The sequence below is a fragment of the Hakea prostrata genome, chromosome 2 (assembly GCF_041222555.1).
Source record: "Hakea prostrata isolate BN-2017 chromosome 2, UWA_Hpros_2, whole genome shotgun sequence".
In the NCBI taxonomy this organism is placed as follows: domain Eukaryota; kingdom Viridiplantae; phylum Streptophyta; class Magnoliopsida; order Proteales; family Proteaceae; genus Hakea; species Hakea prostrata.
This window is the reverse complement of record NC_142601.1, coordinates 55033315-55061244: the sequence shown is the minus strand read 5'-3', so window position 1 is coordinate 55061244 and position 27930 is coordinate 55033315. Positions and strand designations below refer to the sequence as shown.

At 38.1% G+C, this 27930-nt stretch overlaps 1 protein-coding gene across 2 annotated transcripts; it reads left to right on the top strand.

The window, feature by feature from the left end:
* Nucleotides 1–132: 132 nt before the first annotated feature.
* LOC149024976 (RAD3-like DNA-binding helicase protein) lies at nucleotides 133–27230 on the top strand. Of its 2 annotated transcripts, XR_016171682.1 has the most exons (25): nucleotides 133–385; nucleotides 639–898; nucleotides 2051–2196; nucleotides 3716–3797; nucleotides 3923–4070; nucleotides 4420–4582; nucleotides 7145–7321; nucleotides 8555–8664; nucleotides 8809–8854; nucleotides 8990–9131; nucleotides 9226–9380; nucleotides 9498–9589; nucleotides 9711–9818; nucleotides 9900–9968; nucleotides 10161–10247; nucleotides 11887–11946; nucleotides 12082–12197; nucleotides 13460–13517; nucleotides 13618–13711; nucleotides 14807–14877; nucleotides 14978–15634; nucleotides 16227–16372; nucleotides 24373–24452; nucleotides 25610–25682; nucleotides 25804–27230. XR_016171682.1 is itself a non-coding variant. In XM_089145157.1 (24 exons), exons 1-24 carry the CDS (start codon nucleotides 284–286, stop codon nucleotides 25612–25614), a joined length of 3174 nt encoding a protein of 1057 aa, XP_089001283.1. In that variant the 5' UTR covers nucleotides 133–283; the 3' UTR covers nucleotides 25615–27230. The 2 variants fall into 2 exon arrangements, 1 of the variants encoding a protein (XP_089001283.1); XM_089145157.1 differs by having other exon boundaries at nucleotides 25610–27230.
* The last annotated feature ends 700 nt before the right edge of the window (nucleotides 27231–27930 follow it).

Genomic DNA, 27930 nt, shown 5'->3' with positions numbered 1-27930 from the left:
CCCAATTTCTTCCCCCCTCATTTCTATTATCTCGTTTTCTGTTGTTCGTTTTCTCCGGCCTTAATTTAATTTTTTGAGCCCAAAATACCCTAATTTTTTTTTAAAAGAAAGGGTATGGCGTTGCAACTTGCAACATAAAACGGGGCTCGTCGTGGCGGGAAAAGTGTTTCTTGCAGGCTTCGAATTGGTCTTCTTGATTTGTATCTTCTTAGGGTTTGCGGAAGGCAAAAACATACTCCCAGTTGGGCACGCGTGGTTTCGAGCATCTTCTGATCGGAACAAAATGCCAACCTACAAGATCAGGGGGATCGATGTGGATTTCCCTTTCGAAGCATACGATTGCCAGTTAGTTTATATGGAGAAAGTAATCCAGTCGTTACAGGATGTAAGTTTCGAATGATTTCGTTCTTCATTTATTTTGTTTTTATTTTAGACTTTCAACTAATGAATGGCTGGTTACCTACCTCAATATCTATACGTTGATTTTACTCGGGAGATTTAGTGAGCCAAGTGTAAATTGCGTAGAATAGGTTCCAGTTTTTGTCGTTCATTCTGGATTTGGCGCTATTCAGTTGCATATATGCGTATCTTTTCCCTGTTTGGCTGCAAACCCTAATGTGTTTGTATCGATGGGTTAGAAATGCAACGCGTTATTGGAAAGTCCCACCGGAACAGGAAAGACACTGTGTCTTCTCTGCGCTACATTGGCTTGGAGGAAGAGTTTGGGTTCTTTCTCAACTGGAAAGAATGTGCGGAAAGCTCAGAATGCGGAAGACAAGCAGTCTGCTGTATCACAATCGCAATCTGGATCTGGAGATCTCCCTACTATAGTATACACTTCGCGCACCCACAGTCAGCTCCAGCAAGTAATTCAGGAGTTAAAAAGAACCAGTTACAGGTTAGGCATAGTTAATGGTTTTCAATATCTTTACTAAAAGTTCCTTGTGGGCCTTTTGTTTGCTGGTTATCTTTTTTTTTTTTGTTGGGTACGATGTTTGCTAGTTATCTAGGTGTAACAAAACGAGTGGTTTTCCATGGGGGTTTAGTTGTTACGTTAGATAATGGAAAGGGGTCTTAGGTCTTAAGCGGTAATGCATTTTCCAACAGAAAATGATGGAAAAGTTCTCCTTTTTGATGAATTTTTCTTTGAGTACTCCAGTAATTCATGCAGGTGTGCATATCTTCATACAGGCTCCGTTTACTTGCACAGTAAAACCTTGTGGAATCAAAAGATTTATAAAAAATAAATTTTCTTTTCTTTTTACTGGTTATCAGAAAGTTATCTTCTATGCAGCCTGGAATATATGGGGTCAAAACAAAATTTCCATCAACATTGAAATTAAAAAGGAAAAAAAGCATGAAAGGACTTAGAGAATTTATGAGATCAAGTGCCATTTTTGATAGGACCTTATTTCTTGAGGAATTTAACATGCAAACCTGGCCTTTTTTGTGCCTTTGTTTTCGTTTCCTTTTCACAATTGGACATTACTCCACAAGTTTGACTATGAATTCCCTTTCTGTTCCTCCCTCCCACCCACATCTAACTTAGGGTATGTCAAGTTATTCTCCTGAGTGTGCTGTTCTGTTTGTGACATTTTATCAAAATAATGGTTATTGTAGGCTGGTTGATGTACGGGGTATCTCTTGACGTGCATCTGTATTTTGCCACGTGGAAGGGTAATTGACAATTATAATATCAAAGAAAATTCTGGATTCGTTGCGTGGTAAATTTTCAGGCTTAGATTCAATTATACGCGCTCACCAGTAATGTCATCCCAATGCATCTTATTGGTATTCTGTGCATCTGATTGGTAGTCTTGAAGTTCCCATGCTTTTGTTTTGTAACTTGCAGACTCCATTTTGGCTAAAATTTAGCAAGTGAGTAGGGCACTTTAGTATCTTACCTGTCAATGAAAATTTCAACCCTATACTGTCTGCAATTGCTGATATTTGTGCTGACCTATATATACCCTCTAGATCTGTTCTAGTCCAAAATTTTTTTTTCCTGTATTTTTTAGTTTTAAGTAATTCACTAATCATAAGCTTGCAGGCCAAAAATGGTGGTATTGGGTTCTAGGGAGCAATTGTGCATTCACGATGAAGTGCGTGTTCTTCGCGGGAGAGCACAAACCAATGCTTGCCATGCCCTTTGTAGAGGCCGCAAAAAGCGCTGCACCCATTATACTCGTGTAGCAGGTATTTCTGCTTGACTGGTGTGTAGTTTGTGTTTGGGTTGTTTATGGAAATCTCTGCTTGTAGATTATATTTCATTTTTTTTTTGGGGGCGGGGGAATTTCCCTTGCCATTAAGAGGTAGATATTCTTTTTTAATTTTAAAATTTAAAATTTCTAAGCATCATAACTATTTTTAGGGATCATGTAGTCACTCTCTTTCTCTCTCTCTCTCTTACACACACAGGTCCTCTGTAATATAATTTATGCTAAACTTGGCTGATATAAAGAAGGATGAAACCTTGATGGAAAATGATAATTTGGTTATATGCATGACAATAAAAAGGCTTCTTTGGTGGGCAAAAATGGAATTGGATCCCAAATGAAGATTCTCATTCTTGGGGTGTGCAAATGCGCTATTTAAACTTGGTGAATAGTCGGAGTAGGACATGAACTACCCTCCAAGTGATTTGTTTGACTTGAAGGGACCTATTAATGGTGTAAATGGAGAACTAAAACCTATGGCTTTATTCCTTTTGCTGAGCTTTCTGATCAATTGTTCATTCCCAGGTAGACTGTCATATGCATAGAATATTTGAAATCCTTTTTGCTCCCATCTGAAGGAGATATTTGCAAGGCTTTTTACACATCAACGAGGCAGGACAAAATTTGAAAGAGTGTGGGACAGTGCGGAGAAAGTGCCTTGTGATTCCTCTAGCATTTTCTTTTAATAAAGTTGTCTTACTTGACTTACAAAATAAAAATTAACGTATTCATATTCTTGTTCAGTTGGAAGGGGTGGATATCTATAGAAATGGATGTGATGATCAACTGGGGCTGGGAATATAAGAAACAATCTCCTAAATGAAGCCATTTCTTTGTTTGATTGGAAGAGTTGGCAACTATTCTTTAAAAGATAAAAGTTTTTGCTTGGTTACCTACCTTTCGCAAACTATTCATGATGATTGCTTACTTGTTCGATGAAGGGAATTCCCATCCTCTTTGTCATCAGTGTGAATCTTCGCATTCAGTTTTTGGTTACGTTTTAGTCTTTCTTCATAATTGGATGCTTCATTTCATAGGGAACCTCAGTGGATTGGGCATTCAAGGTGTAAGGGCTCTTCTACCATATGATATTGGGGAATTACCAATGGTGTAATGGCATGCTTTTAGACTGACCTGGGGTTTTGTATTCCATTAATTTTTAGTTTCTTTTGGGGATTCTTCCTTTAGTGTATTTGTATTTTCGGGAATTCAGAGTACTTGGATGGCAAACCTTGAAGCCCACTGGGTATTTCTGCAGATGGGTAGCCTGTTGCGGTGATCACAGATTTCCTTCTGGTAAGAAGGGCATGTGGGTGTTATGTTGTTTCCTATGTAAAACACATCGGTATATTTCCAATCATTCTTACTGCTTATGTTACACAATAGTTAAAAGATCCTTTATATTTCTAGTCTAAATAGACAACTATATATCTTGGAAGTGCATATTCTGTTTGACATTTTCAATTTCAAAATATTTTATTTTATTATTTTTTGGGTAGATTACGTGAAGCATCACCCTAATCTTGGAGATGACCCTATTGACATTGAGGATTTGGTCAATATTGGAAGAACAGATGGGGCGTAAGTTCTCTCAGTGTCTGTATCTCTTTATTGTCAATACTTTCTCTTTGTTGCATGCCGGGTGAGGGTGATTAATTTAGACTCTGTTTGTTTTCTTTATTTGAATGAATCAATTTTCCTTGCAGGTGTCCTTATTATACTTCAAGAGAGCTCCACAAGATAGTTGACATTTTATTTGCTCCTTACAACTATCTGATAGATCGTAAGAACTGTAAAACCCTTAATCTTGAGTGGCATAACAGCATATTGATATTTGATGAAGCTCATAACTTGGTAAGCAATAATTCCTCAGTTTGGATCATGAAAAATGGGATCAATTCTCCATTCCATTGTTTTATTGTTTTCTTTTTCTTGTTGCTAATTTAACGAGAATATGCTGTGTAGATGTAAGTGTAGAAAATTGTGGAGACAAATAGACAATTATGATTCAACCTGAATTATTTTTTACGTGACTGTTCTATAATCTGGCTTTCCTTTCTCCTGCCAGTCTTGTATTCGATAAAGAAATTCAAGTGTGCAAGCGATTTGTTTTATTTGAATTTTATGCAGGACTTGTTCCTTGTCTTTGAATATGTGAAGTTTGGTGAACTTTAAATGATGGTTTGCTTACTTTGAAGTGTAGGAAAGCATATGTGCAGATGCAGCATCTTTTGACATGCCATCTGGCCTTCTATCTGCTTGCATTTCTGAAGCACAAAAATGCGTTGACCTTTCTATTGCAAAGAGAGCAGTTGAACAATCAAATGATAAATCTCTTAATCCAGATAATTTTGCTATTCTTAAAGGTAACTGAAGGGAGTCACATGTTTCATGTTGCCATATTTTTGCTGATAAACATGATATGAAACTTCATCTCCATTCAATGCTATCCTCTTGTATTGCAATGGGCTATGGGGTAGAGAGACTGGTTCTTTTTGTTTTCTGTGTAGAGCAGTACTAATGACCCTAATCCTTCTACATCTCTTTATCTTTACATTTATCTGAAAAACGGATTACTTAGTGCATGGTGGTGGCTCCAATAAAGGGTCTGGGGAGGGTCAAAACGTTTGCAGCACATCTGCACTTCACAGAGAAGTTGTTTCCCGCTTTACATTTCTTTGATGAATGATATATTTTTTGAAGGTTCTTTTTGCTTGAACAGATTGGGTACTACCGGGTACCATATTGAGAGGTTGAAGACCAGTTATTTATCTAACTTTTCTGCTATTCCATATTTACATAACATTCTCTTTATATTTTTGGTTGATTATTCCAGAAAATACCCCATTTAAGTGTTTGTTTCAAGTAGAGTCCATTGGTGAACATGACTCCTGCCATTGTAGGGTCTGGGGAGGGTTATGCAGTCTTACCCATTTTTGCAAAAAATTTGTTTTTAGAGACTCGAACTTGTGACCAGTTGGTCACAATGGAGCAACCTTACTAGCAGTCTGTTTCTCTTCACTAATTTGTTCTGAACTTCAAGACAATTATGGAATTGCCACATCCTCTTATTTGGTCTTCTCTTCATCTGAGTGGGTCATAGACTCACAGCAACCTGAAAACTAGGTTTAATAACTTAGGGCTGCATTATTACCTCTTCTCCTCTCCTTTCTTGGCCCCTGACAGTTGCTTGTTCTTTTCCTTGTCTGTTTTCCACGATTTCTACCATGGAATCTCTTCTTTTCTCATTGAATTCACTTTGTTTTTCCTTCAGGAACTGGTTTCTCTTTCTGTTCTAGTTATTTCTATTTGGCTCTTTTATATAACAATAGCCTATTACTTTCAAGTACTATTGGGATGTACTTTTCAAAGTCCCATAAAATTCTGTTCTTGTAATTTCTTTTCTTAAAATCCTAGTCAACCCTATATCTTCTCACATCGCCTTCCCCTGTAGTTTAGCTTTGCCCTAGCTGTCCTACTTCATTCTTACAATCCAAAATGTTCATGGAGGTAACCAAGGCTTTGCAATTGTAGAGATTGGGTGAAGGTTGGGCAATCTTCTTCCAGTTCCAAAATGGAGCCAGATATGATATGAGGAAAACAAATCCACTGTAGATGCTCACCAGTCCGCTAGCTTGATAATGGTCAACATAAATCTTATTTATTCTTCTGTCTATAGTCCAATATCTTCTAAATGAGGAACTTCCATCTGAAGCCAATTTGAGTTAGTATCAACTGCAGTAAAAGTTTATTGAGTCAGCAGGAAACTGTAGGAACAAATACTAAAGAAGGGAAAACAGAAAGAAAGCAAGGAAATCTCTTCTGAGAAATGCTAATGTGTTAAGTGCATTTTTCAAAAACTAAGTTGGATAGAGGTCTTGCTGAGCTGTTGCATTATTCTTTCCTGCGTTGAATCAAAGCCAATTTGGGTGGGAAGCATAAAATTTCAGTTAAATTATGAGTTCTGCCTAGATTTTGCCAAGGTACTACCAACTCAGGGGATCTTGTTTTGGGTTTCTAAAATCACAATGTATTCACAAGGTTTCCGTTCCAAGCACATCTAATAAGCACTGTAGTATGATATTGCTGTCACCATATAATTTTGGAAATTTGTGCTGTTCTGACCAATATAAGCAATAGATTCTGTAATCATGAATCCTTTTATATGCTTTGATGTACACGAGATGTGTTGACATGGGTGGGACCTCATTTACTAATCCCCGGCCTAAGCCTAACTGGTCTGACCTTCGCTCGAAATTCAAACCATATTTCTGCTTTTTTTAACCTATCCAACTTTGTCTGATCTGGAATCCTATTTAAGGGAGATGAAAAATAGATCTGAACCCTGGACCAATGGGTTGCAATTTACAGATTTATTAATATGTTCATGAAAGCTGCATTAGACTTTGTTGGTCAAGCCCAACCTGGATCCTCAACCGTTGACAGCCCCGGATGGCCTTTGCCCTGATTTCACTACCTAGGGTTGAGCCATGAGCTGGCAATCACAGCCCAATCCTGGAATTTCCAGGCAGGCTTCGGTTTGTTGGGCTTGTAGGGACAAGCAGCATTTATTTCGCATAAAATATCTTTTCTGTTTGTATAACTGAAGTTTATGATATTCAAGCGCAGGTATGGCATTTATATAGTATAAAAGGTCTCATCTGTATGTATACTTAATTTGTATGATATTGCAGTTAAATAGTATCACGTGATCAACATAAACAACTGGACTTCTTGTATGACAACTTTTCATATGCAACGGGGTAGGGACAAGAGAACTTTCTTTTGGGTTAGGTAACTTAGGTTTTCCTGTATGTGCAAATGCAATCAAGGTTTCTGTTGTCTCTGTTCCCTTCTTTAATAAGACATTGGGATGTTTTTGAGTTGTTTGTCATATTACTTAATGAGGTGTTGTGATATCGTTGCAGCCCTTCTGCTAAAGCTTGAGAAGCGAATTGCTGAAGTACCAATTGAATCAAAGGAGTTGGGTTTTACTCGACCAGGGCCTTATATTTATGAATTGCTTGCTGATCTGAATGTCAAATATGAAACTGCCAGTATGCTAATTGATACAATTGAAGTAGCTGCTTCGCTTCTTGAGGAAGGTCAGCTTAAACTGCTAGTATGGCAACATTGTAGACAAAAAATTTCCTGTTTTCCAGTTTTTTGGGAATTAATTTGCAAAAAATTGTATGGTGTCTGATCTTTTTTTTCCCGGTTGGGGGGGGGGTTGGTGGAGGGGAATGAAATACAAGAAGAAATGGAATACAGGCACAAAAACAGTAACTATGAAGTAGCCTTATCCCAAAAAAGGAGTCGGCTACATGGATCCTTTTTTGAAATGAACTGGGTTTTAAAAAACACATTTGGTGGTAATTGGAGAAACACAAGTCCCAGAACCTTGACGCTTGGCCACCAAACTTGAAAAACTCCCTGAACTCTTTCTTCATTCTGCAATATTGACTTCCCCTTCAAGATATCTATGGTTTTCAATTTTTCATGTTGTCATCACAATTTTTTGCAGTGACAAGCAGATACTTCTCTTACTGAAATTTGATTGACCTGATTTCAATTTAATTGTATCCCATTGTCAAACTAAAGTGGTTTTAAATTTAACAGGTGCCACTCACAACTCACAACTCACAAGCCAATGGTGGCCCTCAAAACAAAATCTCTCCATGTGAAACTCTAACTAGATGTAGTTCCGATGTTGTTGAATCTCACTTTCAAAGTTATTGGTTTAGACATTAGATTTATCACATTTCTAGGTTCCAGTCACAAATTACTTGTCTAAAAAGTGGAGCTATATAAGCATTTTTCTTGGTGTTAATACTTAATACAACATGTGGCTAGAACAGTAGTATGTGTTGGCCCTGTTGGGTCTAGGGTGACACTTTATGTAATTTGGAACATGCAAAAGATGCACTTATATTGACGTATGTACCATTACTCTGTATGCGTTTTCCTTGTGTACTATTAATGTGTATGCATTTTCCTGTTCTTTTTCAGTGGCCAAAATACTAATTTCTAGTTTTACCATAAAACATTTTTTTTTCGGTACAGAAATATTCCAAATGAACAAAAACACAAAATTGTTTTCTGACTTGAAGTAGTTGTGGAACACGGAAGTTAGCATAGAACCCTTTTTGTGTGGGTTTAGATGCTAACTTGTCATTGAACATTTCATATAGTTGCATCAGTTGAGTCTTATTAGAAGACGTTCTGGTGTTGTACTGTTTTGGCATGTTTAATCAAAATTTCTGCCATAGTAATAAATTTGATGATGATGCATATGAAAGTGCACGTTGTGTAAGTTCCACTTGTAAATATAACTGCAGATGGGGGGCCACAAAAGTCAAATGGCACAGTATGCAGGCTTGAAAGCATGGGCGACATTCTTTACACAATCTTTAGAGATGGGAGTAAAGATCATGCCAATTTCTATCAGGTAAGTTGGGTCACATAATGAATTTCTCTCTCTCTCTCTCTCTCTCTCTCTCTCTCTTCTCTTGTTGTTCATCATATTGGTTTATAACGATTTAGTTGTAACACCGAATATTTCTATATTTCTCATCTCCATGGCTGGCTTAAGGTTCATGTTCAGGAAGTAGAAGTGCATGCTATGGATGCCATTAGAGGTAGTTGTGACACACAATCTGAAGTTTTAATTGCCCGTTCCTCTAAACGGATGTGATTGATAAGATTTACTCATCCCTGCCTTCTTATTGTGTCTTTAATCTTTTCTTGTTTTTCATTGAATTTGATGTTTGTAGGCAAGGCGTCAAGGATTCTCAGTTGGTGGTGTTTCAATCCGGGAATGGCAATGGAGAGATTCTCCAAGCTAGGTGTTGGTTCCATCGTTTTGACATCTGGCACATTATCTCCACTTGATTCATTTGCGCAGGAGTTGAAGTTGTAGGTCACACATGAACATCACTTTCTCTCATGTGCGTGCACACACACATGCACATATCTATTGCTAAATTTGTGCTGTTTCTTACCATATTAGAGAATTTCCCATTCGGTTGGAGAATCCTCATGTTGTATCTTCGAATCAAATATGGGCTGGAGTAGTCTCTAATGGTCCATCTGGTTGCTTCTTCAACTCCTCCTATCGAAATCGTGATTCTCTAGACTACAAACAAGATCTTGGGAATGCTATTGGTATGTATCGACGGGGCCACGGGGTTACATTGTGGATATGTTCAATAATTGAGTTTGGGTTTCTTTTCTTTTAATTTTTTTTCCAGTGCTAATCCTTTATGAGTTTCTATTTTGCAGTAAATTTTGCTCGAATTATACCGGATGGACTACTTGTTTTTTTCCCATCATACTATCTCTTGGACCAGTTTATTGGGTGTTGGAAGACCATGGTAAGATATCAGCCATCGCTTTCTACCAGAAAAAAGAAAAAGAAAGATATCAACCATGACATAACCCTATCTAGTTGTGCTTCGTAGTTATATATAAAGAAATCTGGATGCATTTTTTTAGGGTAATACAAACTCTACAAACTCAAGCACAATCTGGGAAAGGATCTGCAGACACAAGCAACCCGTTGTAGAACCTAGGCAATCTTCACTTTTCCCTTCTGCTATTGAAGTAAGTGAAAAACATTCTGTACCAATCAATGGTCATGTTTTCATCACTTGATAGGCTTGCTGAAATAAGGTTCTCTTACAGGACTTTATGACTAAGCTGAAGGACAAATCTACTTCTGGAGCAGTATTTTTTGCTGTTTGCCGAGGGAAGGTAATGACCCAGAAACTTTTTAGCATCTGACAGACTTGCCCTGTGTTTCTTGAGATCAGAGTGCAAATAGTATCTAATGTATTTGGGAGCAAGATCATTGTGCATGTTCCATGTTGATAACTTTTTGGTTGCTTTGGCATTATGATAATTTACCTTCAAATATCACTGCCTTTGTCATCTGTTGGTTGCCAGGTAAGTGAAGGATTAGATTTTGCCGATCATGCTGGGAGAGCTGTTGTAATCACTGGTATACCATTTGCCATGAGGACTGATCCAAAGGTTTGTTTTTGAAACTTTTAATAGAAATACTGTAATATCGCTCTATTTGGATACTAGTAAAATTCTTGGCGCTTTTAATGTCCACATAATGTAACTAGTATTGGATATTTTCAGGGACCCTTTTTTTTTGTTTGTTTAGTATTTTGATTTACAATTCCTAAGCTGGCTGATGACTTGAAACAGTTACCATTAACGTTTAACATTATTAAATCCAGTGATTCATCCCAAAAAAGAGGAAAAAATCCAGTGAGAAGGGAGGCTTACTATATGTTTTCCTCATACCCAACTTTCTAAGCTTGGCTTAGTGAAATCATTGTTTTATTGGTTTATACTCTTGACATGCTGGTGATTAGGAAGTCGGGAAAATGGAGGGAGTGGAGGGATATTAAGGCAATATCTGGTATATTTTGTGTTTCAATTTAGATTTGATATCATGAAATGTCAACAAAAAATAGAATTTTTGTCAAGAAATTGAAACTTGTTTGGTTGCATGAATCTGAAATATTTCAAGAACAAGAAATCAATTTAGCAGTTCTATATTTGAGAATGCGTAAAAACAACAAGGTTTTTTCCCAACTAAATGGGCTCCTTGCCTTCCAATTAGCTCTATTTGAGGCCATACTAGATTCAAGGCCTAAGCTATGCATATCCTTTTTCACCACATTCCTTAAGGTTATCTTAGGTCTGCCCCTAGTTCTTCTAATATCTGTGATCTCGATAAATCGCTTCTCCACATGGGCATTCAAAGGCCTTTGTTGAACATGGCTGTGCCACCTCAATCAACTTTCTCGTAGCTTGTCATTTATCGGAGTGAATCCAAGTCCAACTCTAATATGATCATTCCTTTCCTTATCCTTATTAGCTTTCCCACTCATCCATCTTAGCATCCTCATTTTTGGTATATTGAGTTTATTTATATGATGCTTCTTAACAGCCCAACACTTTGCACCTTACATGATAGTTGGTTGTATGATGGTCCTATAGAATTTTCCTTTGAACTTTAAAGGAAACGTTGATCACAAAAGACCATAGACACTCTCCACTTCATCCACCGTTTTTATTCTTTGATAAACATTATCTTCTATATCACATTTTTTATTTATGATTGAGCCAAGGTACCTAAAATAATCGCTTTGTGGAATCTCTTTCTCATCAAGTCTCACCATCTAATTGTTTGTCCAATCACGACCAACGTTACACACTATATTTGAGAATAAATTCTCTATATTTCATTGGCAGAGGGTTGTGGTTGGGGCGCTGGTGCCAAGGTGGCTATCAGGAGTAGAAGAAGGGCAAAGTTCTTAGTTCTTACACAAAATTACTGCTTTGCCTGTAATGCAATCCATGTTCTAATTAAAGGGCTAGTGAAAATCAATTTCAACTTTTAAATTCATCCAGATCCGCTATTTCAGAGTTTTTATTCCATTTAACTTTTTTTTTTTTTTTGCTGAAATAATTTGCAGAAGGATAACCAACCAATTTCAAAATAGAAATAGAAATTACTATGTCAGGTTAAAATCTCCAGTTTTAGTTCTTGGGTCACAACAGTTGGCAAAATGCCACCCCGATACACAGTATATGCACTATCTATTGCATTTTCATTTTATAAATTCATAATTTAGCTACTGCTTCTCTGTAGATTCGTCTGAAACGTGAGTACTTGGATCAACAGGCCCAATCGCAAATGAATAAGTCTAAGGTAATGCTGATATTGTTACTCATGAATACGCTGGGTGAATAGGAAGAGGATAAAATTTCAGGGATGTATTTCTTTCTTTCTTTCTAAATCTTGATTTTATCTTTAGAATCCATGCATTCTTTGCTGAATTTGCAGGTTTTAACTGGGGAAGAGTGGTACAGACAACAGGCATCTCGGGCTGTGAATCAGGCTGTTGGCCGCGTCATTCGTCACAGCAATGATTATGGAGCAATTATCTTGTGTGATGAAAGGTTTTCTTCTATTTATTTCTACTGTTATAGTATGTGGAAACTCAATTGAAGTGAATTCCAAAAGTGATTATGATGCTGGTACTTTGCATTTACTGCCACTCTGTTGCTCAACTAAGTCCTGGATTTCGTTGTAGTTACTGTAAGATTTATGCATCTTTTCGTCTCCCCCTTTTCAACCAGGAAAAGTGGAGAAATTTTTCCTTAATTAAAAGGATTTCTTACTGGTGAGATATTCGTATATCCCCTGAATCATATACTGGAGTTACCAAAAGACTCAACTATTAACAGCATTAGGAGAAGACTAAGGGAGCCCCAGCTATTCTATCTATGCTGATGAGTTCTTTGCAAGTCGAAGTTGAATAATCAAATACCCATGAGATATTTTCACAAATTCATGGAGAAACTATGGAGCTGTCTTCAGAAAGTCATATTCATTTCCTTCAACAAATCCCAAGCTAGAGCATGTAATGAATTCCGTTACACACTGCCTTATCCAGTGAAGGCGACTAAATTAATAAGTTGTTGAATTACGGGCACCAGTGATATGCTCCTCAACAACCAAAGCAAGTATGAAAACAAATTTAATTGCTGTACCTTAATACAGAAAGGTGTGCCCTGTTGACTCGTTTTGGCATTTAAAAGAGATTGTCTGATATCAGAACCTTTAGGACCATTTCCATGTAAATGTAGCTACTCGTGCAAAAATTTCGTCTCCTGAACCGTCTAACGTCCTTTATCCTTCACTCTTTAATTCATCTACCTTCTTGGGTAGGGAGTGGGGAGCTACTTTGGAACTGACACCACAACCACAACTAGAGCTTTCTGTCTTTGTTCCCATCAGTACTTCATGACTGTATGAGAGTGCATAAAATTTTGAATGACTTAATTTTTTTATGATGTACGATGTACCAGATAAAATCTACTCATGACCTACCATCGCCGAGCCAGAAGATTAAGATCTGTGCATCTTGGCTTCTTGGTGTTGGCCATGGGGACATCCAGAAGGTTTCTCCTCCCCTGTTTTCGGGGTATACCCCACACTCGTGCACAAGGATGCTCGTCATCTTTTAAGAACCATTTAGAGCTATGATCATTGGAGTTTCTCTAGAAGGGATAGTCTCTGACATGTGATTGCTTCAGACTTTAGGACAGTTCTCTTCTCTTGATTCCCTTACATTACAGTTGCATTGGATAAATTCTTCTACCATTCAACTACAATTTGTGCATTTTCTTTCACATTATGTCATCTTTTCTTTGAACAGGTTCATGCAACCAGGTCGGCAAGGCGAATTGTCACTTTGGATTCGGCCATATGTCCAGGTGCACTAGTGTGTTTCGGTGTATTCTGTTTTTCCCGGTGTATTCTGTTTTTCCCCCCTTTCTATTCAACTCTACACTTATTTATGTTCTGCTCCTGCAGTGTTATTCTAATTTTGGTGATGTAGTCTTTACACTGACTCGGTTTTTCAGAGACAGAGGCAAACTTGATTTTAAAAAGTCAAATGCAGGCATTAGTTAAGTATCTTGACTATTTGCTAGCTAAGTTTGTATGTGATACCTCCTTTATATTTTATATGTTTACAGATCTTCACATTCTTTTCTCTGGAGTAACTTCAAACATGTGAAGGCCTTGGTGTGCTTCACTATTTCTATTAAGATCATAGGAAGCAATTATTTGCACCATTTTCTCATGGAACTGTAGGGATGGTGATGGAGAAAATTACAATGGGTTTTTAGTTGAAGCAGGCCTTGGGTTGGGTTACTCATATGCTGGGTCTTGGTCTAAAAGTTTCTATCCTAACGGGCCACTTTAATGGAACTAAAATTTGGGTTGGAGGTGAGAAAGTGGGATTTATCAGTTAAGTTCTGTTGTCTTAGAAAATCTTTTTCATTATTTTTTTTAGATTATAGGGCTTATCTCGGATTGCAGCCTTATCCCACTAAATGGGTTTGCTACATGGATCTGGGCCTTCCAATCAGTTTTGTTTGAGGTTACGCTAGATATAAGACCTAAGCCATGTGTATCTTTTGATAAAGAATCATAGCCAGGTGGGCTTTTTCTTAGGAATTGGCCTAGGGTTAGGTTATTTGTGAAATGGGCCATTGATGCTATGGTTTAACTTGTAATCTGCCAACTTAATGGACCCAAAGCACGAGTAAATAAGTTGAGTACGAAGCTCTACTACTTAGTTTTTCGAAATTGTTTTAGTTTAGTTCCATTGAATTGGTTGAACTTCTTGTTCAATCCAAGTTAGCATGTGACTAGTACATGACTAGTTAGTGGTAATCTGAATCCATTTTGCTTACCTAATTTCTTTTTGGATGAATAAATAAATTCATTATCAATAGGAGGGGAAGAAGGATGGGAGAGAGGATACAATGGCATACTAAAGGTCAAGCCCAAAACCAAAAGCTCCACAAATTTCGTCAAGATGAACATCCCATTTGAGTTCCTTAGTGGGCTGCAGTATGAAAATTCAAAATGTTGCAAGGCTACTTAATAATTTAGCATGTTTTGGATTATTAATGATGATGTTATTTATTTTGTTGGATCAAAAAAGAAAAGCAATCTATACTGCTGTTTGTTGATGTTTGGTGTAATTTGACAGGGGATGTGGAAAGGGTGAAGGTCAGCCTGCCTCAGGACAAATTCTTATGGGATAAGTCTTGTATTGATTTGGTAATGCTTTAATTTTACCCGATCATGCCTATTTTTTATGTTTATATTTCCTAATGCGAACATTCTAAAAGGAGAGGATTGATCAATCTTTTGTTTACAGACAACTTCAGCAGTCGGATATTGCTCTGAACAGCCATTATCTGCTGTACTTGCAGCCAGTAGAGGCAGCACCAGCAGCCAGTTAGGAGAAATTCTTCCTGCTAACCGCTCAACTCTTACTCCTTGCAAGCAAACTCATCCTATAGCCTTAGGATATTCAAGAGATCTTTCTTCTGGTGAGAAAAAGTTGTTGACTTCCAAGAAAAAAGATCAAAACTATCAAAACTGCAGAATAATTGATTTGACCACTAATTCTCAGTTGGATGGAAAACCTAGCACAGAAGAACTGGTGTCACGTTCCTCTTTAAAGAAACCTAAAATGATGAAAATAGATACTGCTGTAACTCAGTTTTCTGATAATTCTCATCTCCATGAGCGTCCATATGATGTCAAGACAGCACAATCAAACGATACTTCCATAAAATTAAAGAAAAATGAGAAATCATCTCAGCTGTCTGCAGATGGACCAACTGAAATTTTTACTTATGAAAGTAGTAGAAGCATGCAAAATTCTCATGCTGGTTTTGAAGTGATAGCTGATGATGACACAACGACACAGAAGATTGCTAAGTCTTCTCCTGCCAGGCATAAGGGTGGTCACTCTAGCACTGTCTCTTGTGCTGATGAAGAAAAGCAAGGATCTGATTTTCTGATTCAGGTGAATTGTTTTAACAGCTCATTGGCCTCATAAGTTTAATTCTTCCCTTTTCTGTATATAATTGTCCTTTTTCAGTTTGGGGGGAGGAGAAGGTTGTGTGTGTTGGTTTCAATTTTACTCGTCTCTGGCATTTCAGTCCAAGAGTCTGGGGATAGAAAGGCATGAAGTCCATGTCTTATTGTCCCGGAAGCTTAAAGAATGGCTTTACTGAAATTGTTAAACCATCTCCCTTGTGGATACTTCGGTTTTAGTGTATTTGTATTATGGTGTCTTGCTTCCCCCTTTAATTTTTACGTACTGTACATTTTTTTTTATTGTTTAACTATCTTAGCTTAGTTTTGAAATATAGCTTTGTAAGTCAAAGTCTATGTGACAGCCTGCTACTTCTAAATGGCCTACAGCTGGTTTGGTACTTTAGATATGCTCAAAATCTGCCACCTATGTTGGATTTTTTGTTTTATGGTTTTTTATTCTTTTGAGGAATTGATCAACTCTCTTGTGGCTCAGTTATTTTTGTGCTGGTACATTCAAATGATCATGGAATAGTATTCAGAAGAAAGGAACCTGTTTTAAATTTTTGTAAGAATTACAGGTTCAAGAAAAGCTTTCAGCAGTAGAATATAAAGAATTTGTGGGTTTTATGAAGGCTTTGAAGTCCAAAACAATGAAGATTAATCATGTACTGCAATCTATTGCAAGCCTATTTTCTGCTCCAGGGAGGTTTCTTCTTCTTGAAAGGTATTATAGGTTACTTCTCCAATTCTAGTTCACCATAAATCTCATACCCCTGATTCAGTGAACTTGATAATGTTGTTCTTTAACTCTAAGCATTAATTAAGACTTAAACATCGTTTATTACTTTTCATGATTTTGTATGATTACTGTCCTCTAGTCCCATCTTTGGCTTGTGCTAGGGCAAACATTCCTAGATAGGCCTGGTGATGAATTATATGAATTAGGCCCTTTAGGCTTTAGTGATCATATATAAACATTAAAAGTGCTTGCTTTCATCAACGTAGCCTTTCACATAGTTGATATGACATATCACCGGATATTTTACTCTACTTAATTGACAATTTTATCGAATGGTTGACATTTTAATTTTGAAAACCTTCTGGAACATGGCTGATTCTACAAATTGGCTCATTCAATGCCAACTGATCTGAAGCAACAACATTTTCTACTGTCATGGTGTAAATATTTAAAGAAGAATCCAATGAGATTTCAACTCCTTTATGAAAAAAACAGGTTGCTAACGACTCCCAATCAAATACTAGAGATGTCAGGTAATGGACATCAGGGACTTAACATTGCCTGGATCTATGATATCTCACCTCTCTCTCTCTCTCCCGAATTCATGTTTTCTAACTTATTCTTTCTTGCCTTCTTTCATTGATATACACTTGCTTTCCTCTCCTTGCTTGAGTTGATGAATATTCAAAACCTGAATACCATTATGAATATAGACCTCCCATCTGCAATTCCATTTCTTTGTCCTTTTTTGTCTATAACTCATCGAGATCTTGACCTGGTCGAGATGGAACTCATATGGAATATTGATTGAGTCTAACAAGATGTACATTGAGTTTTGCTTGAGGTCTCAAGACTCTCAACTAGGGTTCCTCAGATTCCATCTGGTTCTGAAACCCTGTCTTTGGACCCAAGGTCCTGTAACCAGCTTAGGGACAAAGAGAAGATCAGAAAGAAGGAGAAGCAGAACTATTGTAAGCCAAGAAGAGGGCCTGAGGTTAGATGATTTTCTCTCTATTCGCAGGCCTTGTTTTTTAACAATTAAAAAGCAGTGTAATGTCTATTCTGTCCCTGATTTAATGATGGCAGAATTACAACAATTAAGTAAGAGAAACAACCCTAAATTAATCAAGGTGTGAAGTCTCAGCGAGATTTTGCCTTTCGCTGGTTGCTGAAACCAGCGAATCGGCGATATCTCACCTGCACAATTCATCCAAAAGTTGAAAAATATGATAAAATAATAAGCCAATATTTTAATGTCTGTCATTTTTTCACCACTCTTACGTGTGTGGCTAGAAATGCCAAATGTCAACTCAATTGTTTCACCTGGGTGATGGAAGACAGCTACTCAGCTAGACAAGATGAGCCTTTTATCTCTTCTGATTATAAATTTATGAGACGACACGATGGCACAAGCACTTGTCTTCGTCAGTTCTTCAAAGCCAAGGATTTGGACCATAAGCTCAACACCGAGACGAGCTGCTTCAGGAACACAGAAGCTTTGTTAGGTCGATCCAACCGAAGAGGCAAAGAAGAACACGTAACACGAACGTAGTATATAGTAGCAGCAGATCTGGGTGGCGACCATTCTGTCTCCGGCGACATTTTGCAGGTTTGGCGGCGATTTTTGCCAATTTTTCGCAGGTCCGGCATCTTTCCAGTGATATGCTGCGATTTTTTGGCGATATTGATTAATCTTGTTTTTCGGTGGGTCTTTCAGTTTGCTACTCACCAAATTGGGCAAAATTCGCCAAAATGTTTTACCATGAAATTAATAAAGAAAAGAAACAAGACTACTATGCCATTTCCTGTCGCCTGTAGGACTAGTATGTGGTACACCATGGCTGCCCCAGCAAGACCCAAGGAAGGTGCAGGGTTGCTGCCAAGAACCCTGCAGCTCTGCCAGCAGCAAAGGAAATTTCTGCAAGCATGAAGGGTAATTTCGTAATTTTGGACAATCTTAGTCAAGCCCAGTTATGTCATGTTGAATTCAGAAATGTATTAGGAGCCTAGTCATACTCATATTTTGTTGTTTGAGTCAGTTTAGGTTGAGATAAGTAAGATCGTAATTGGAGTAGGAGTCCTTAATTAAATTAGAAGTTCTTTGTTTTGGTTTCAAAGTTGAGTACTAGTAAGAGTTGTTTTATAAAGGCTATAAATACATAGCGTATGCTTGTAAGTTGTAATAAACATAGTTTTGATGAATAAAAGTATTGAGAGGAGTTAAAGCATGGGATTTAAGATTCAGCCAGGGTTTGTGGCATTCCCCAGTGTAGGAAGGCATGCAGCTGCCTTGGTTTGATGTTTTTCTTCTGAAGGTCTTCATTCTTCATAACCTGAAGCTGTATGTACCCCGTTCTCCCTCCTAATCCCATTGCATGCTAGTCCCTTCTCCTTCTTCTAGCCTACGGCACCTTCTTTCCCCTTCTCCAAACCCCTCCACCAAATCCCACCCCCTTTTGGAATCATCACCCCCGCCCCTCTTTCAGCATTCGATCCCAACCCTAGTCCTAACCATCACTTAAAGACCCTAGAGAACTGAAGTCATAGTTCCTTTACACCCTAGATTTTTGAAATTTGATTCCGAAACCACAACTTTAAGGTTCAGATTTAGGATTTAATCAATTCTAACCCTCTACGCCATAACCAAACCCTAATTACCCTCTTTCCGAACCCTAAAACCTCTAAGCAACCCCTAAAATCCTAGCTGTAGGGTTTTGAGAAAAGCCTAGTTTTGCCTGTTGATTCATTGATTATTGATTGATTCTAAAAATTGGCCCTCGTCCTTTTGGGCTTCATCAACTTGAAGTCTTGCTATTGCTGGACTTCAATACTCCCCCTCAAGCTGGAGCATGCAAGTCATCCATGCTCAGCTTGTTACAATTAGAATGAAATCTAGAAGCCAATAGTCCCTTGGTAAAGATATCTGCTAACTGGTCAGATGAGAATACAAAGGGAGTGGTAGTCAGTTTCTAAATCACAAAATCTTTGACAAGGTGGCAATCCACCTCTATATGTTTGGTGTGCTCATGTAATATGGGATTGTGCACATATGGAATATGGGACTGTGTGCAATTTAGGTAGCTGATTGATTGTACATCTCATCTATTGGAGGATCTACTGAAAACCCAAATCCGGTGTTAATGATCCAAGCCACATTAGCTCAGCGGTAGTATGAGCCATGGCTTTGTACTCCACTTTTGCACTAGACCGTGTAATGGTAGTTTTCTTTTTACTTCGCTATGTTACTAAGTTTCCTTCAAAAAAAGTGCAATACCTGTAGTAAATCGTTAATCACTGAACCGTTGTTAGATAGTTTTATGTTGTATGCACAACTGGTGCTTATTCTCCCTCTGAGCAACATACCCTAGAGGCTATTTCATGTAAACCTCTTGAAGATCACTATATAGGAAGGCATGTAGTAAGGCCCAATTAAAGTTAATTGCATGAGAAATAATGAGCCGGACAAATTCAATCTGGCAATGGGAGAAAAGGTTTCCAAGTAATAAACATCATAAGTTTGAGTGTAGCCTTTGGCAACCAACTGAGCTTTGAGCCTCTTAATGGAGTTGTCAAATTGATAATTGATAGTGAACACCCAACGACTTCGAACCATGTCCTCTTCAGGAGGTAAATTAACTAAACTCCATATGTTTTTGGAGGTTAAAGCATCCATTTCCACATTCATGGCGGTCTCCTAGTCAGAGTTTGGATAGTCGCATAGTGATAAGTAGGGATAGTAAAAGTGGAAAGAGACACATTAATGTTATGCACATAAGGGGGAACGTGGGAAAAAGAAACAAAATGCTCAATAGGTAAACAACATTAGAATGTATTGTGCAAGAACATTTACTTTTACAAAGCGCCACATGTAAGTCATTAGGAGGCAAGGAGTAGGGGCTTCATTCGAGGAAGACTTTGGCATAGGCGGTGGTGGAGGAACTGTAGTTGGCGGATTTGTAGTGCTCGTCAGACGCTGATATACCTATTGAGAAGGGGAGATGGGGACAAGGATCAAGGATGGGATGGCGGGTGAAGGGGATGGAAGGGGGTTGTTTGGAGATTCCCTAGAGCAAAGGAAGTAGGTGTGACTTCAAAGGTCACATCTGCACTAACAAAGTGACTCTGTGGTAGGGTCATAGCACAAGTATCCCTTTTGTGTGCGTTTGTAACCTAAGAAAATACACTTGGTGGACCGGTTGGAAAGTTTGTCCGTGAGCAGATGTAGTTTATTGACAAAGCAAACACAACCAAACACTCTATGTAAGGTGGGAAAAGCAATAAAAAAGGGGGATTTGATGAAGAGCACATCTTGTTAATAATGTAACAAGCAGTCAAAACACCATCACGCCAATATTGTTTGGGAACATGCATATGGACCATTAAAGCCCACATTACTTCAAGGAGATGGCAGTTTTTCCGTTCAGCAACACGATTTCGTTGCTGGGTATAAGCATAGCTAGGTTGATGAGTTATCCCATTTTGACCACAAGAGAAAACAATATCATGTTAACATATTCCAAGGCATTGTTAGATGAAGATAAAAAAAACTTTAATAGAAAAAAAAAATTGAGTTTTAATTTCAATAACATAGTTGTTATGAAAAGCAGGGAAAAATCTGGTTTGCCTTTTAACAAATACAACCAAGTGAGACAAGAATAATCAAAGATTAGAGTGACTAAATATTGAAATCAGACCAATTAGTGACATGACAGGGACCCCAAAATTTCGAAATGAAGTAAAACAAATAATGATGAACTACAATTAAGAGAGCGAGGGGAATAAGAAACACAGAGGTATTTTCCTAGTTCACAAACTTCACAATTCAACCTAGACAAAAATTTAAATAAAGGAAATAATAATTGTAAACAAACAAGAGACACATGTCCTGGTGTACAATGCCACTAAAAGGGTGAAACTCCTCTGATAGAAACATCAACAATTCTGCATGTGGGGCAGTGTAATCTGCGTAGAATAGCCCATCCTTCTGATACCTGCGCTCAATTGTCCTCTTCGTGTGAAGGTCCCGAAAATTACATGATGTAAGGGTAAATGTTATTCAATAAGGGTTTTAGTTTGTTGTCTAACTGATAACAAGATAAACAGGAACTGATCAACATGCAACCCAGATGATAGGTTAAGGGGAGGAGTGACGACTTACTTGTCATGTGAGTGGAAACCCTGGAATCAATGATCCACAGGGAGGATGTGGAAGACGAGAAGGCATGAGTACTTGCATGGGATAAAGTGGCAGTGAACGTAGAAGTTCCATGTGAAGTTGACATGGATGCTTCAATATTCTATATGCGGTGCATAATTTGGCTTACATCATCAAGTAGACTTTTGGATTGATCTCCTGATGAAGTAGTTGGTGCAATATCGGTTGGGTGAACTATCTCAGAACGACCTTCAATTGCTGCATGATTAGCTAATTAATGAGCCCATTCAGGTTTCCCATGTTTTGCGCAACAAGGCTTCCAGCAGATCATGGGAGGTGGTGAATGCTGAATTGCTGCCTATGGGGGTAGTTAGTGGATTAATGCTTCCTGAAGAGACAAGGCGCTAGAGACGAGAGAAGCATCACTCTGAGTAGGTGACTTAATGTGTTTGAGTTCAAGATCTAGTCCAGCAAGAAATTTGGAAACAAATAATTTATTGTGCTGAGTCTCAAGTTTGTCAATGTTGGTGGTAGGGGGCTGAAAAATATGACTCTTCCATCATTCTCTTAAAGGAGCTGTAATAATCTTGTATGGGTTTGTTTACCTATTTACTGAAACTGAAAAAGCCTTCCATAATATCATGGATTTCAACTCTTTTTTTTTTTTTTTTTTTGTGAGAGAGAGAGAGAGAAGTATGTTTCCTTCAAGTCATCTCATATCGCCTTAGCAATAGAGTTTAAATGACATTGGCCACAATTGATGGCTCTATGCTATTCCATAACCATATCACCATAATGACATTATCTTTGGACCCCGCATCATAATTTTTGTCTTTAGTAGAGGGAGGTGCAGTCTCAGTGAACAGTAGTTTACCTTTGGCTAGCATGTAGACACAGACACCTTGCTTTGGGCCCATAGAAGGTAGTTAGAGCTGCCTTTAAGCTTTATTGAAGTTATCTGAATGTGAAGTTGTTTAGAGGAAAGTGTAGGTGCATTGTTTTATGTGGGTGCAGCAGCCTCAGCAGCCATTAGTACAATTCAGGAGTCAGGACCGAAAAGTGTAGAATCAGCAGTTGAAGTGTGCAAGTGCAGCAATAAAAAAACAGCAGTAACAGTAGGAAGAGTATCCTATTTACCAGAAGAAGAGGGGCTAAAGTTGATTCTGGTAAATAGGATAGCAGCAAAGACAAGTCAAGTTCCTATTTACCAGAAGAATGACAGGGTTTGATTGATTCTGGTAAGTAGTGCAGCAACAGAAGTAACCGCGGTAGTAAATCAACGCAGCAAACGGCAGGGGAATATCAAGGTTATATCCTATCTACCAGAAGAATAAAAGATTGTAGTCAATTCTAGTAGATAGGGCAGTAGTAGACTCAAGGTAGAAAAGACAGCATGTAGCCAGCGAGATGAATACTCTATCTCATCTAGTAGCAGTGATAAGACCCAACAGGGTATGTCATCGAGGTTACCAGTTGAAGCAGAACCAGAAACTTAATGCAGTCCAAAGAGCCAAACAAAGGCAACCGAGATCAAGGTGATTGGTACTAGATTGGCGCAAGTTCAATAGATCTTTGGTGGTGTCTGGGCAGGTTCGACTGGCTCTTCCTAATCCAATACTTTATGGATGTCTGGAGGCAGCATTAGCAGTAATGGCAGGTATGTAGATCATTTCATAAATTGAAGAAGGATCTAAAAACATAATTAATGCACTACAGGTAGTTGCCCACCAGGTAAAAAACTGAAGTTAGTTGTTCAACAAGAAGAGAAAGAATGTTTCCTCAAGCTGATCACAGGAGTTCTGGTATCATGTTTATACCCAATATCCTGTAACCATCTTAAGGACAGAGTGAAGCAAGAGAAGATCGGAGGAAGAGGAGAAGAAGAATATTGTAAGCCAAGAAGAGGGGCCTGTGATTAGATGGTTTTCCGTCTAACAGCAGGCCTTGTTTATAAGAATTAAAAAAACAAGGTAATGCCTATTCTGCCCTTGATTTAATGACAGCAGTGTTACTAAGAATTAAATAAGAGAAACAAACCCTTGATTATTAAAGAGAAAACAGGACAAATATGCTCTTTGCTGTCGGCTGTCGCTGCTAGGACTAGAAGTCATGCTATTGCTGGACTGCAACACCCCCAAAAAACACACACACACAGAGCGAGTAACTCTTTTGGTTCAGGTGAAAAAAAAGAAAGGTTTGCAGCTAAGGGATGAGACTAAACACTCTCCTTTCTTCCCCTGTGTGGCTTTTGGTAATGATTGTTTATTCACAACAACAAAGATTATAGTTTGGAATCATGTTTTTTTAAATTGGAAAGTACATAAATTCTTGGATTGATTGTTTCAGTTGTTAAGGCACCTACTGTTGAACTCTTGTTTTGCAAGTGACTTTGAGTGTATTTCCTGAAAAGATATACTTCATTGCTCTAGAGCCCTTTAACGATGCAGTTTGAATGATCAGAATAATCTATTGTTCAGATTGGATGGTTTATTTACCAGTAAAATGCTTTGGAAGATCTGTGTTCCCTGAATTGATATTGATGTTCTCAGTGGTCCAATTGCCCAGCCTGAGAATCCATTACAAGAGCTATATCTCTTCTTATTTCTGTCTTGTTAGTTTAAAGGTTAACTTTCATGGCTAACCAGTCCTCAGGAAAACAAATATAAGCTAGAAAGTTTCAGCTTATGAAGTAATTATGTTATGATTTTTCTTTTTCTCAGTGCTCATATTCCTTCTTGTAATGCATTTGGTTATGATCAAATGAAGATATGCATAAATTAATATAATTCCATCTCCATAAGATCTCATTCTGCGTGTTCACTTTTGACAGATTCAAGGATTATGTCCCTGAGAAGTATCGGCCAATTTATGAGCAGCATCTTAGAATTCATGAGGCAGCTAACAATGGATGTAAGAAATTATTGCCTTGTTATGAAGCTACCTTTTGTTCACATTAAGTTTCTCTTTGATTTGCTTTCTTTCTCTATTTTATGTCCCTCCTTTCTGTCCTCCTAGAATGTGTGGTTTCTGTATGTTCAGTTGTCAGGATAGCCCTATTCAGTCCATTGCCAAGTATACTGGATTATTTAGTTTGATAGTTTAAACAATCTGTGATATCTAAACATATACCTGAAATTAAATGATGGAAAGAGTACAGAGTATTCATAAAGCAACCATTTTTTTTATTTTTTATTGTTGTCAGGCAAAAAACTGGAGAAGACTTCAGTGATTAACCTTTTAGAACAGTGTATTTGTTGAAATAAGAAAAACGAAGTACCTCTATCATTCCCCAAGGGTAGCTGGTATAAAGCAAAAGACAGGTAGTTGTTGTCAGAAATGAGATTCAAGCTTTGTTACCTGGACACTTAATATACACCACTGGTACCTGTGTCAACGTGAACCCACAACCAGTATGGCTCTGAAGTATAGGAAGAAAATTGCACATCAACGATCTCTTCCCCCCCTTCCCCCTTGACTTATTGTAGTTGAGTCCTCACTTTATACCTGTAAACTGTATAGAGTGAGGGTAGTTCCCTCAGTATTTGATTACTATTCTTGTTATCCAGTAGTTTGTGTTTAAAGTTGATCCAGTAGAGTCATCTTAGTGTTGTATCTTCCTTTATATTTTGGTCTTATGTAATATACTCCTTACTGGGCTTTAACTGTAATGACCATGTAAATCTTTGGCCCATCGTAGGAGGAATACTGAATCCTACCATGGACTCTTGGGTTCTCTTCTCTCCATCAATATTGTCATCTCCCTCTGCTTCTTCTTTATAGTTTCTGATTTATTAGAGTTTTTGCTACAGTACCCTTTTCTGGACCTGTCCCCATAGGCCCACTTTATGGTTCAATACCTGTACCCTAACAATGTAGTGACAGTAGCGTAGGATTCAACTACATTAGTACCAAAACATTCTGTGCTTGGAAATATATTTGGTGAACTTACAACTGGACTCAACTTATTATGCTTTACCAGAATGCTAAATGGCATGGCATCAATCATTTCAATTTATCTGTTTGAGAGATGCTTAACTATATCTTGTTTTCTCCTCCCTGTCTTGCAGCGTAATTCATCTAGATTTGGGTAGCTTGGTGTTAGGAACTTCTTGGCAAAGTCTAAATGTAGGCTTGATTCAGGTATCTACTGTATTTTGCAGTTTTTAAGTGATCTGTTTACATAAAAGTTGCTTATATTATGTGGAGTGCCTTGTAGTGAATTGCTTGATGACATGATTGAATCTTGTGGTATTACGCACAGTAATCAGAATCTTCAAGCAGACAACCATCTTTTCAAGTTGGAAGCTATCCCAATGCGATTACATGAAAGGTGAAATTATGGTTTAATGTCTTTGGTGAAACCTGCCTTAATGTATTATGAGCTTGGGCCATAAATTTCATGGGACTCTGGAAGGCTGAAGTTTCTGTGGTGTCACCAATTTGGATGTTGCATTTGCTATAGTTGTCAAGGCATCAATGAGGCGTTCAAGTGCCGTGGCAACTAGGTGCCTTTGATGCCTCTCTTGCTCTATCGGTGTGACTTGAGTTTTGGCCTTATACAACACTTTGGATCGCCTAGGGGTTGTGACAATTACAACATTTAGTGAGAGGAACTGTAAATTGAAATATGATGGGGTGGTCACATGATTTGGCAGGCTGGGGGAATTTAATAGATATCCTGATGGGAAGATTAGGCATGCAGGGTGCAGGAGGCCTTCCTCTACGTTTATAGGCAACCTGAAATAAAGGACACATACAAGGACCTCAAGTATAATTGGATAGTGAAACTGGCAATGCTCTAAGTGTGGTGTTTCACAATGGATGTGAATGTTTTTGGGGTATTATGTTGGACAGACGATGCTGATCAACAATTGAGTTGGTCAAGGGTATGATAGGCAGACAGACACTGATGAAATCAACAATATAGACCGTGACAGGAAGATGAGATAGGCTAGGTTGTGGAACTATTACTTGTTTTTGGGTAAAAGGATTTATTACTTCCTCCACTTTTATGGGAAACAAAAAATAAGGGGGGTTCAAATGATCAAATCAACATCCTTTATTTTAACTGGATAAATTAAACGATTTGATACTACAGGTCTGGGTGCTTTGCATTGTGGAACATGAAGGTCGTATCATGGTGATGATGAAAATAATTTCAGCAGTCAATAATAATTTGTCGAGACCATCAGGTGAGCTGGTGCAGAAATTTGATAATCACTGTTAGCAGTTCGGAAGAATGATGAAAAAGATTGTTATTTCCATTAATGGCTAAGCTGAGCGCTGTTTCTCATTATATCTGAGGAATTTGGGTTTTCACATGAGCTTCTAATGGATATGGTAACGCACGGTTATGTCAGGCACCAGGAGATACGTGTCCAATGATGACGACTGGAGCAGCACAAATGTACAATAACTTCCAAGGTAATTAACTAATTACTCTTGCACACTGTTCTATCTGTCAACCGTGTAACATTTGAACGTAAGTATTTGAAACAAATGACTGAGATTTGAATGTGCCTCTCTAAAGAGCACATTGTTAAGTCGAACTGAAATTGAGAAGGTTAGTGCAAAGGATGGGTCAGCACAATATTAAGTGGACCACAGCTGTAGCCTAAGATCAACGTGCCAAAATAAGCCCGTAAATTTCCCTCTATACTTAGAAGCCATTGACACCCGGTTAGTACCTTGTGTAAGTTTTTTTTTTTTTTTGAAATTTTTTTCAAGTCAGATCAGAAATATCAGTGTAACTACTACGTTAAGCTGCTGATTAGCATATCTATGCACATGATTGACATCTGTCATTCTGTTGATCGTGTCTTTGTACAAACGTCGCCTAAATCAAATTGAGAATAGCCGTGTTGGTATGCCAAATGCCAATTCTATTTATTCTATAATATAAACCAGTTGCTAATACCAACTAATGTTTCAACTTTCCACATTTGAAATATGTTCAGCAACTATGTTGAATTAAATAACTAAATTATTTTTACCTTCATAACCCTTTCATAGGTTTCAATGAGTTTCAGATGACGATTATTTCTTAGACCGGGGGAGTTTGCCAGCGGTGGTTGGGTCGGGCATTGGGGTTTTTGTTTTCTTTTCAATTATAAATGTCTTTTTTCTTAGAAAGTTTTGTCTGTCCCACATCATCGGACCCCGGAGTTGCTGTGTTTTAAAGGTGCCCCTATTAAGAAGGCGGGTGGTGTGCGGGGGTCCCGCGCTGCGCGGAGTGGGGGGCTTGGGCTGCCCCCGGGGGGGCGCGCGGGGGGGGTGGTTACATATCCGACAAAATTTGAGAAGATTCAACAGTTAGATTTGGATAATCTAACCATTTTGAAGATAGATTCTTATCTCTACACAAGATTAGTTTGAACCACCAGATCGT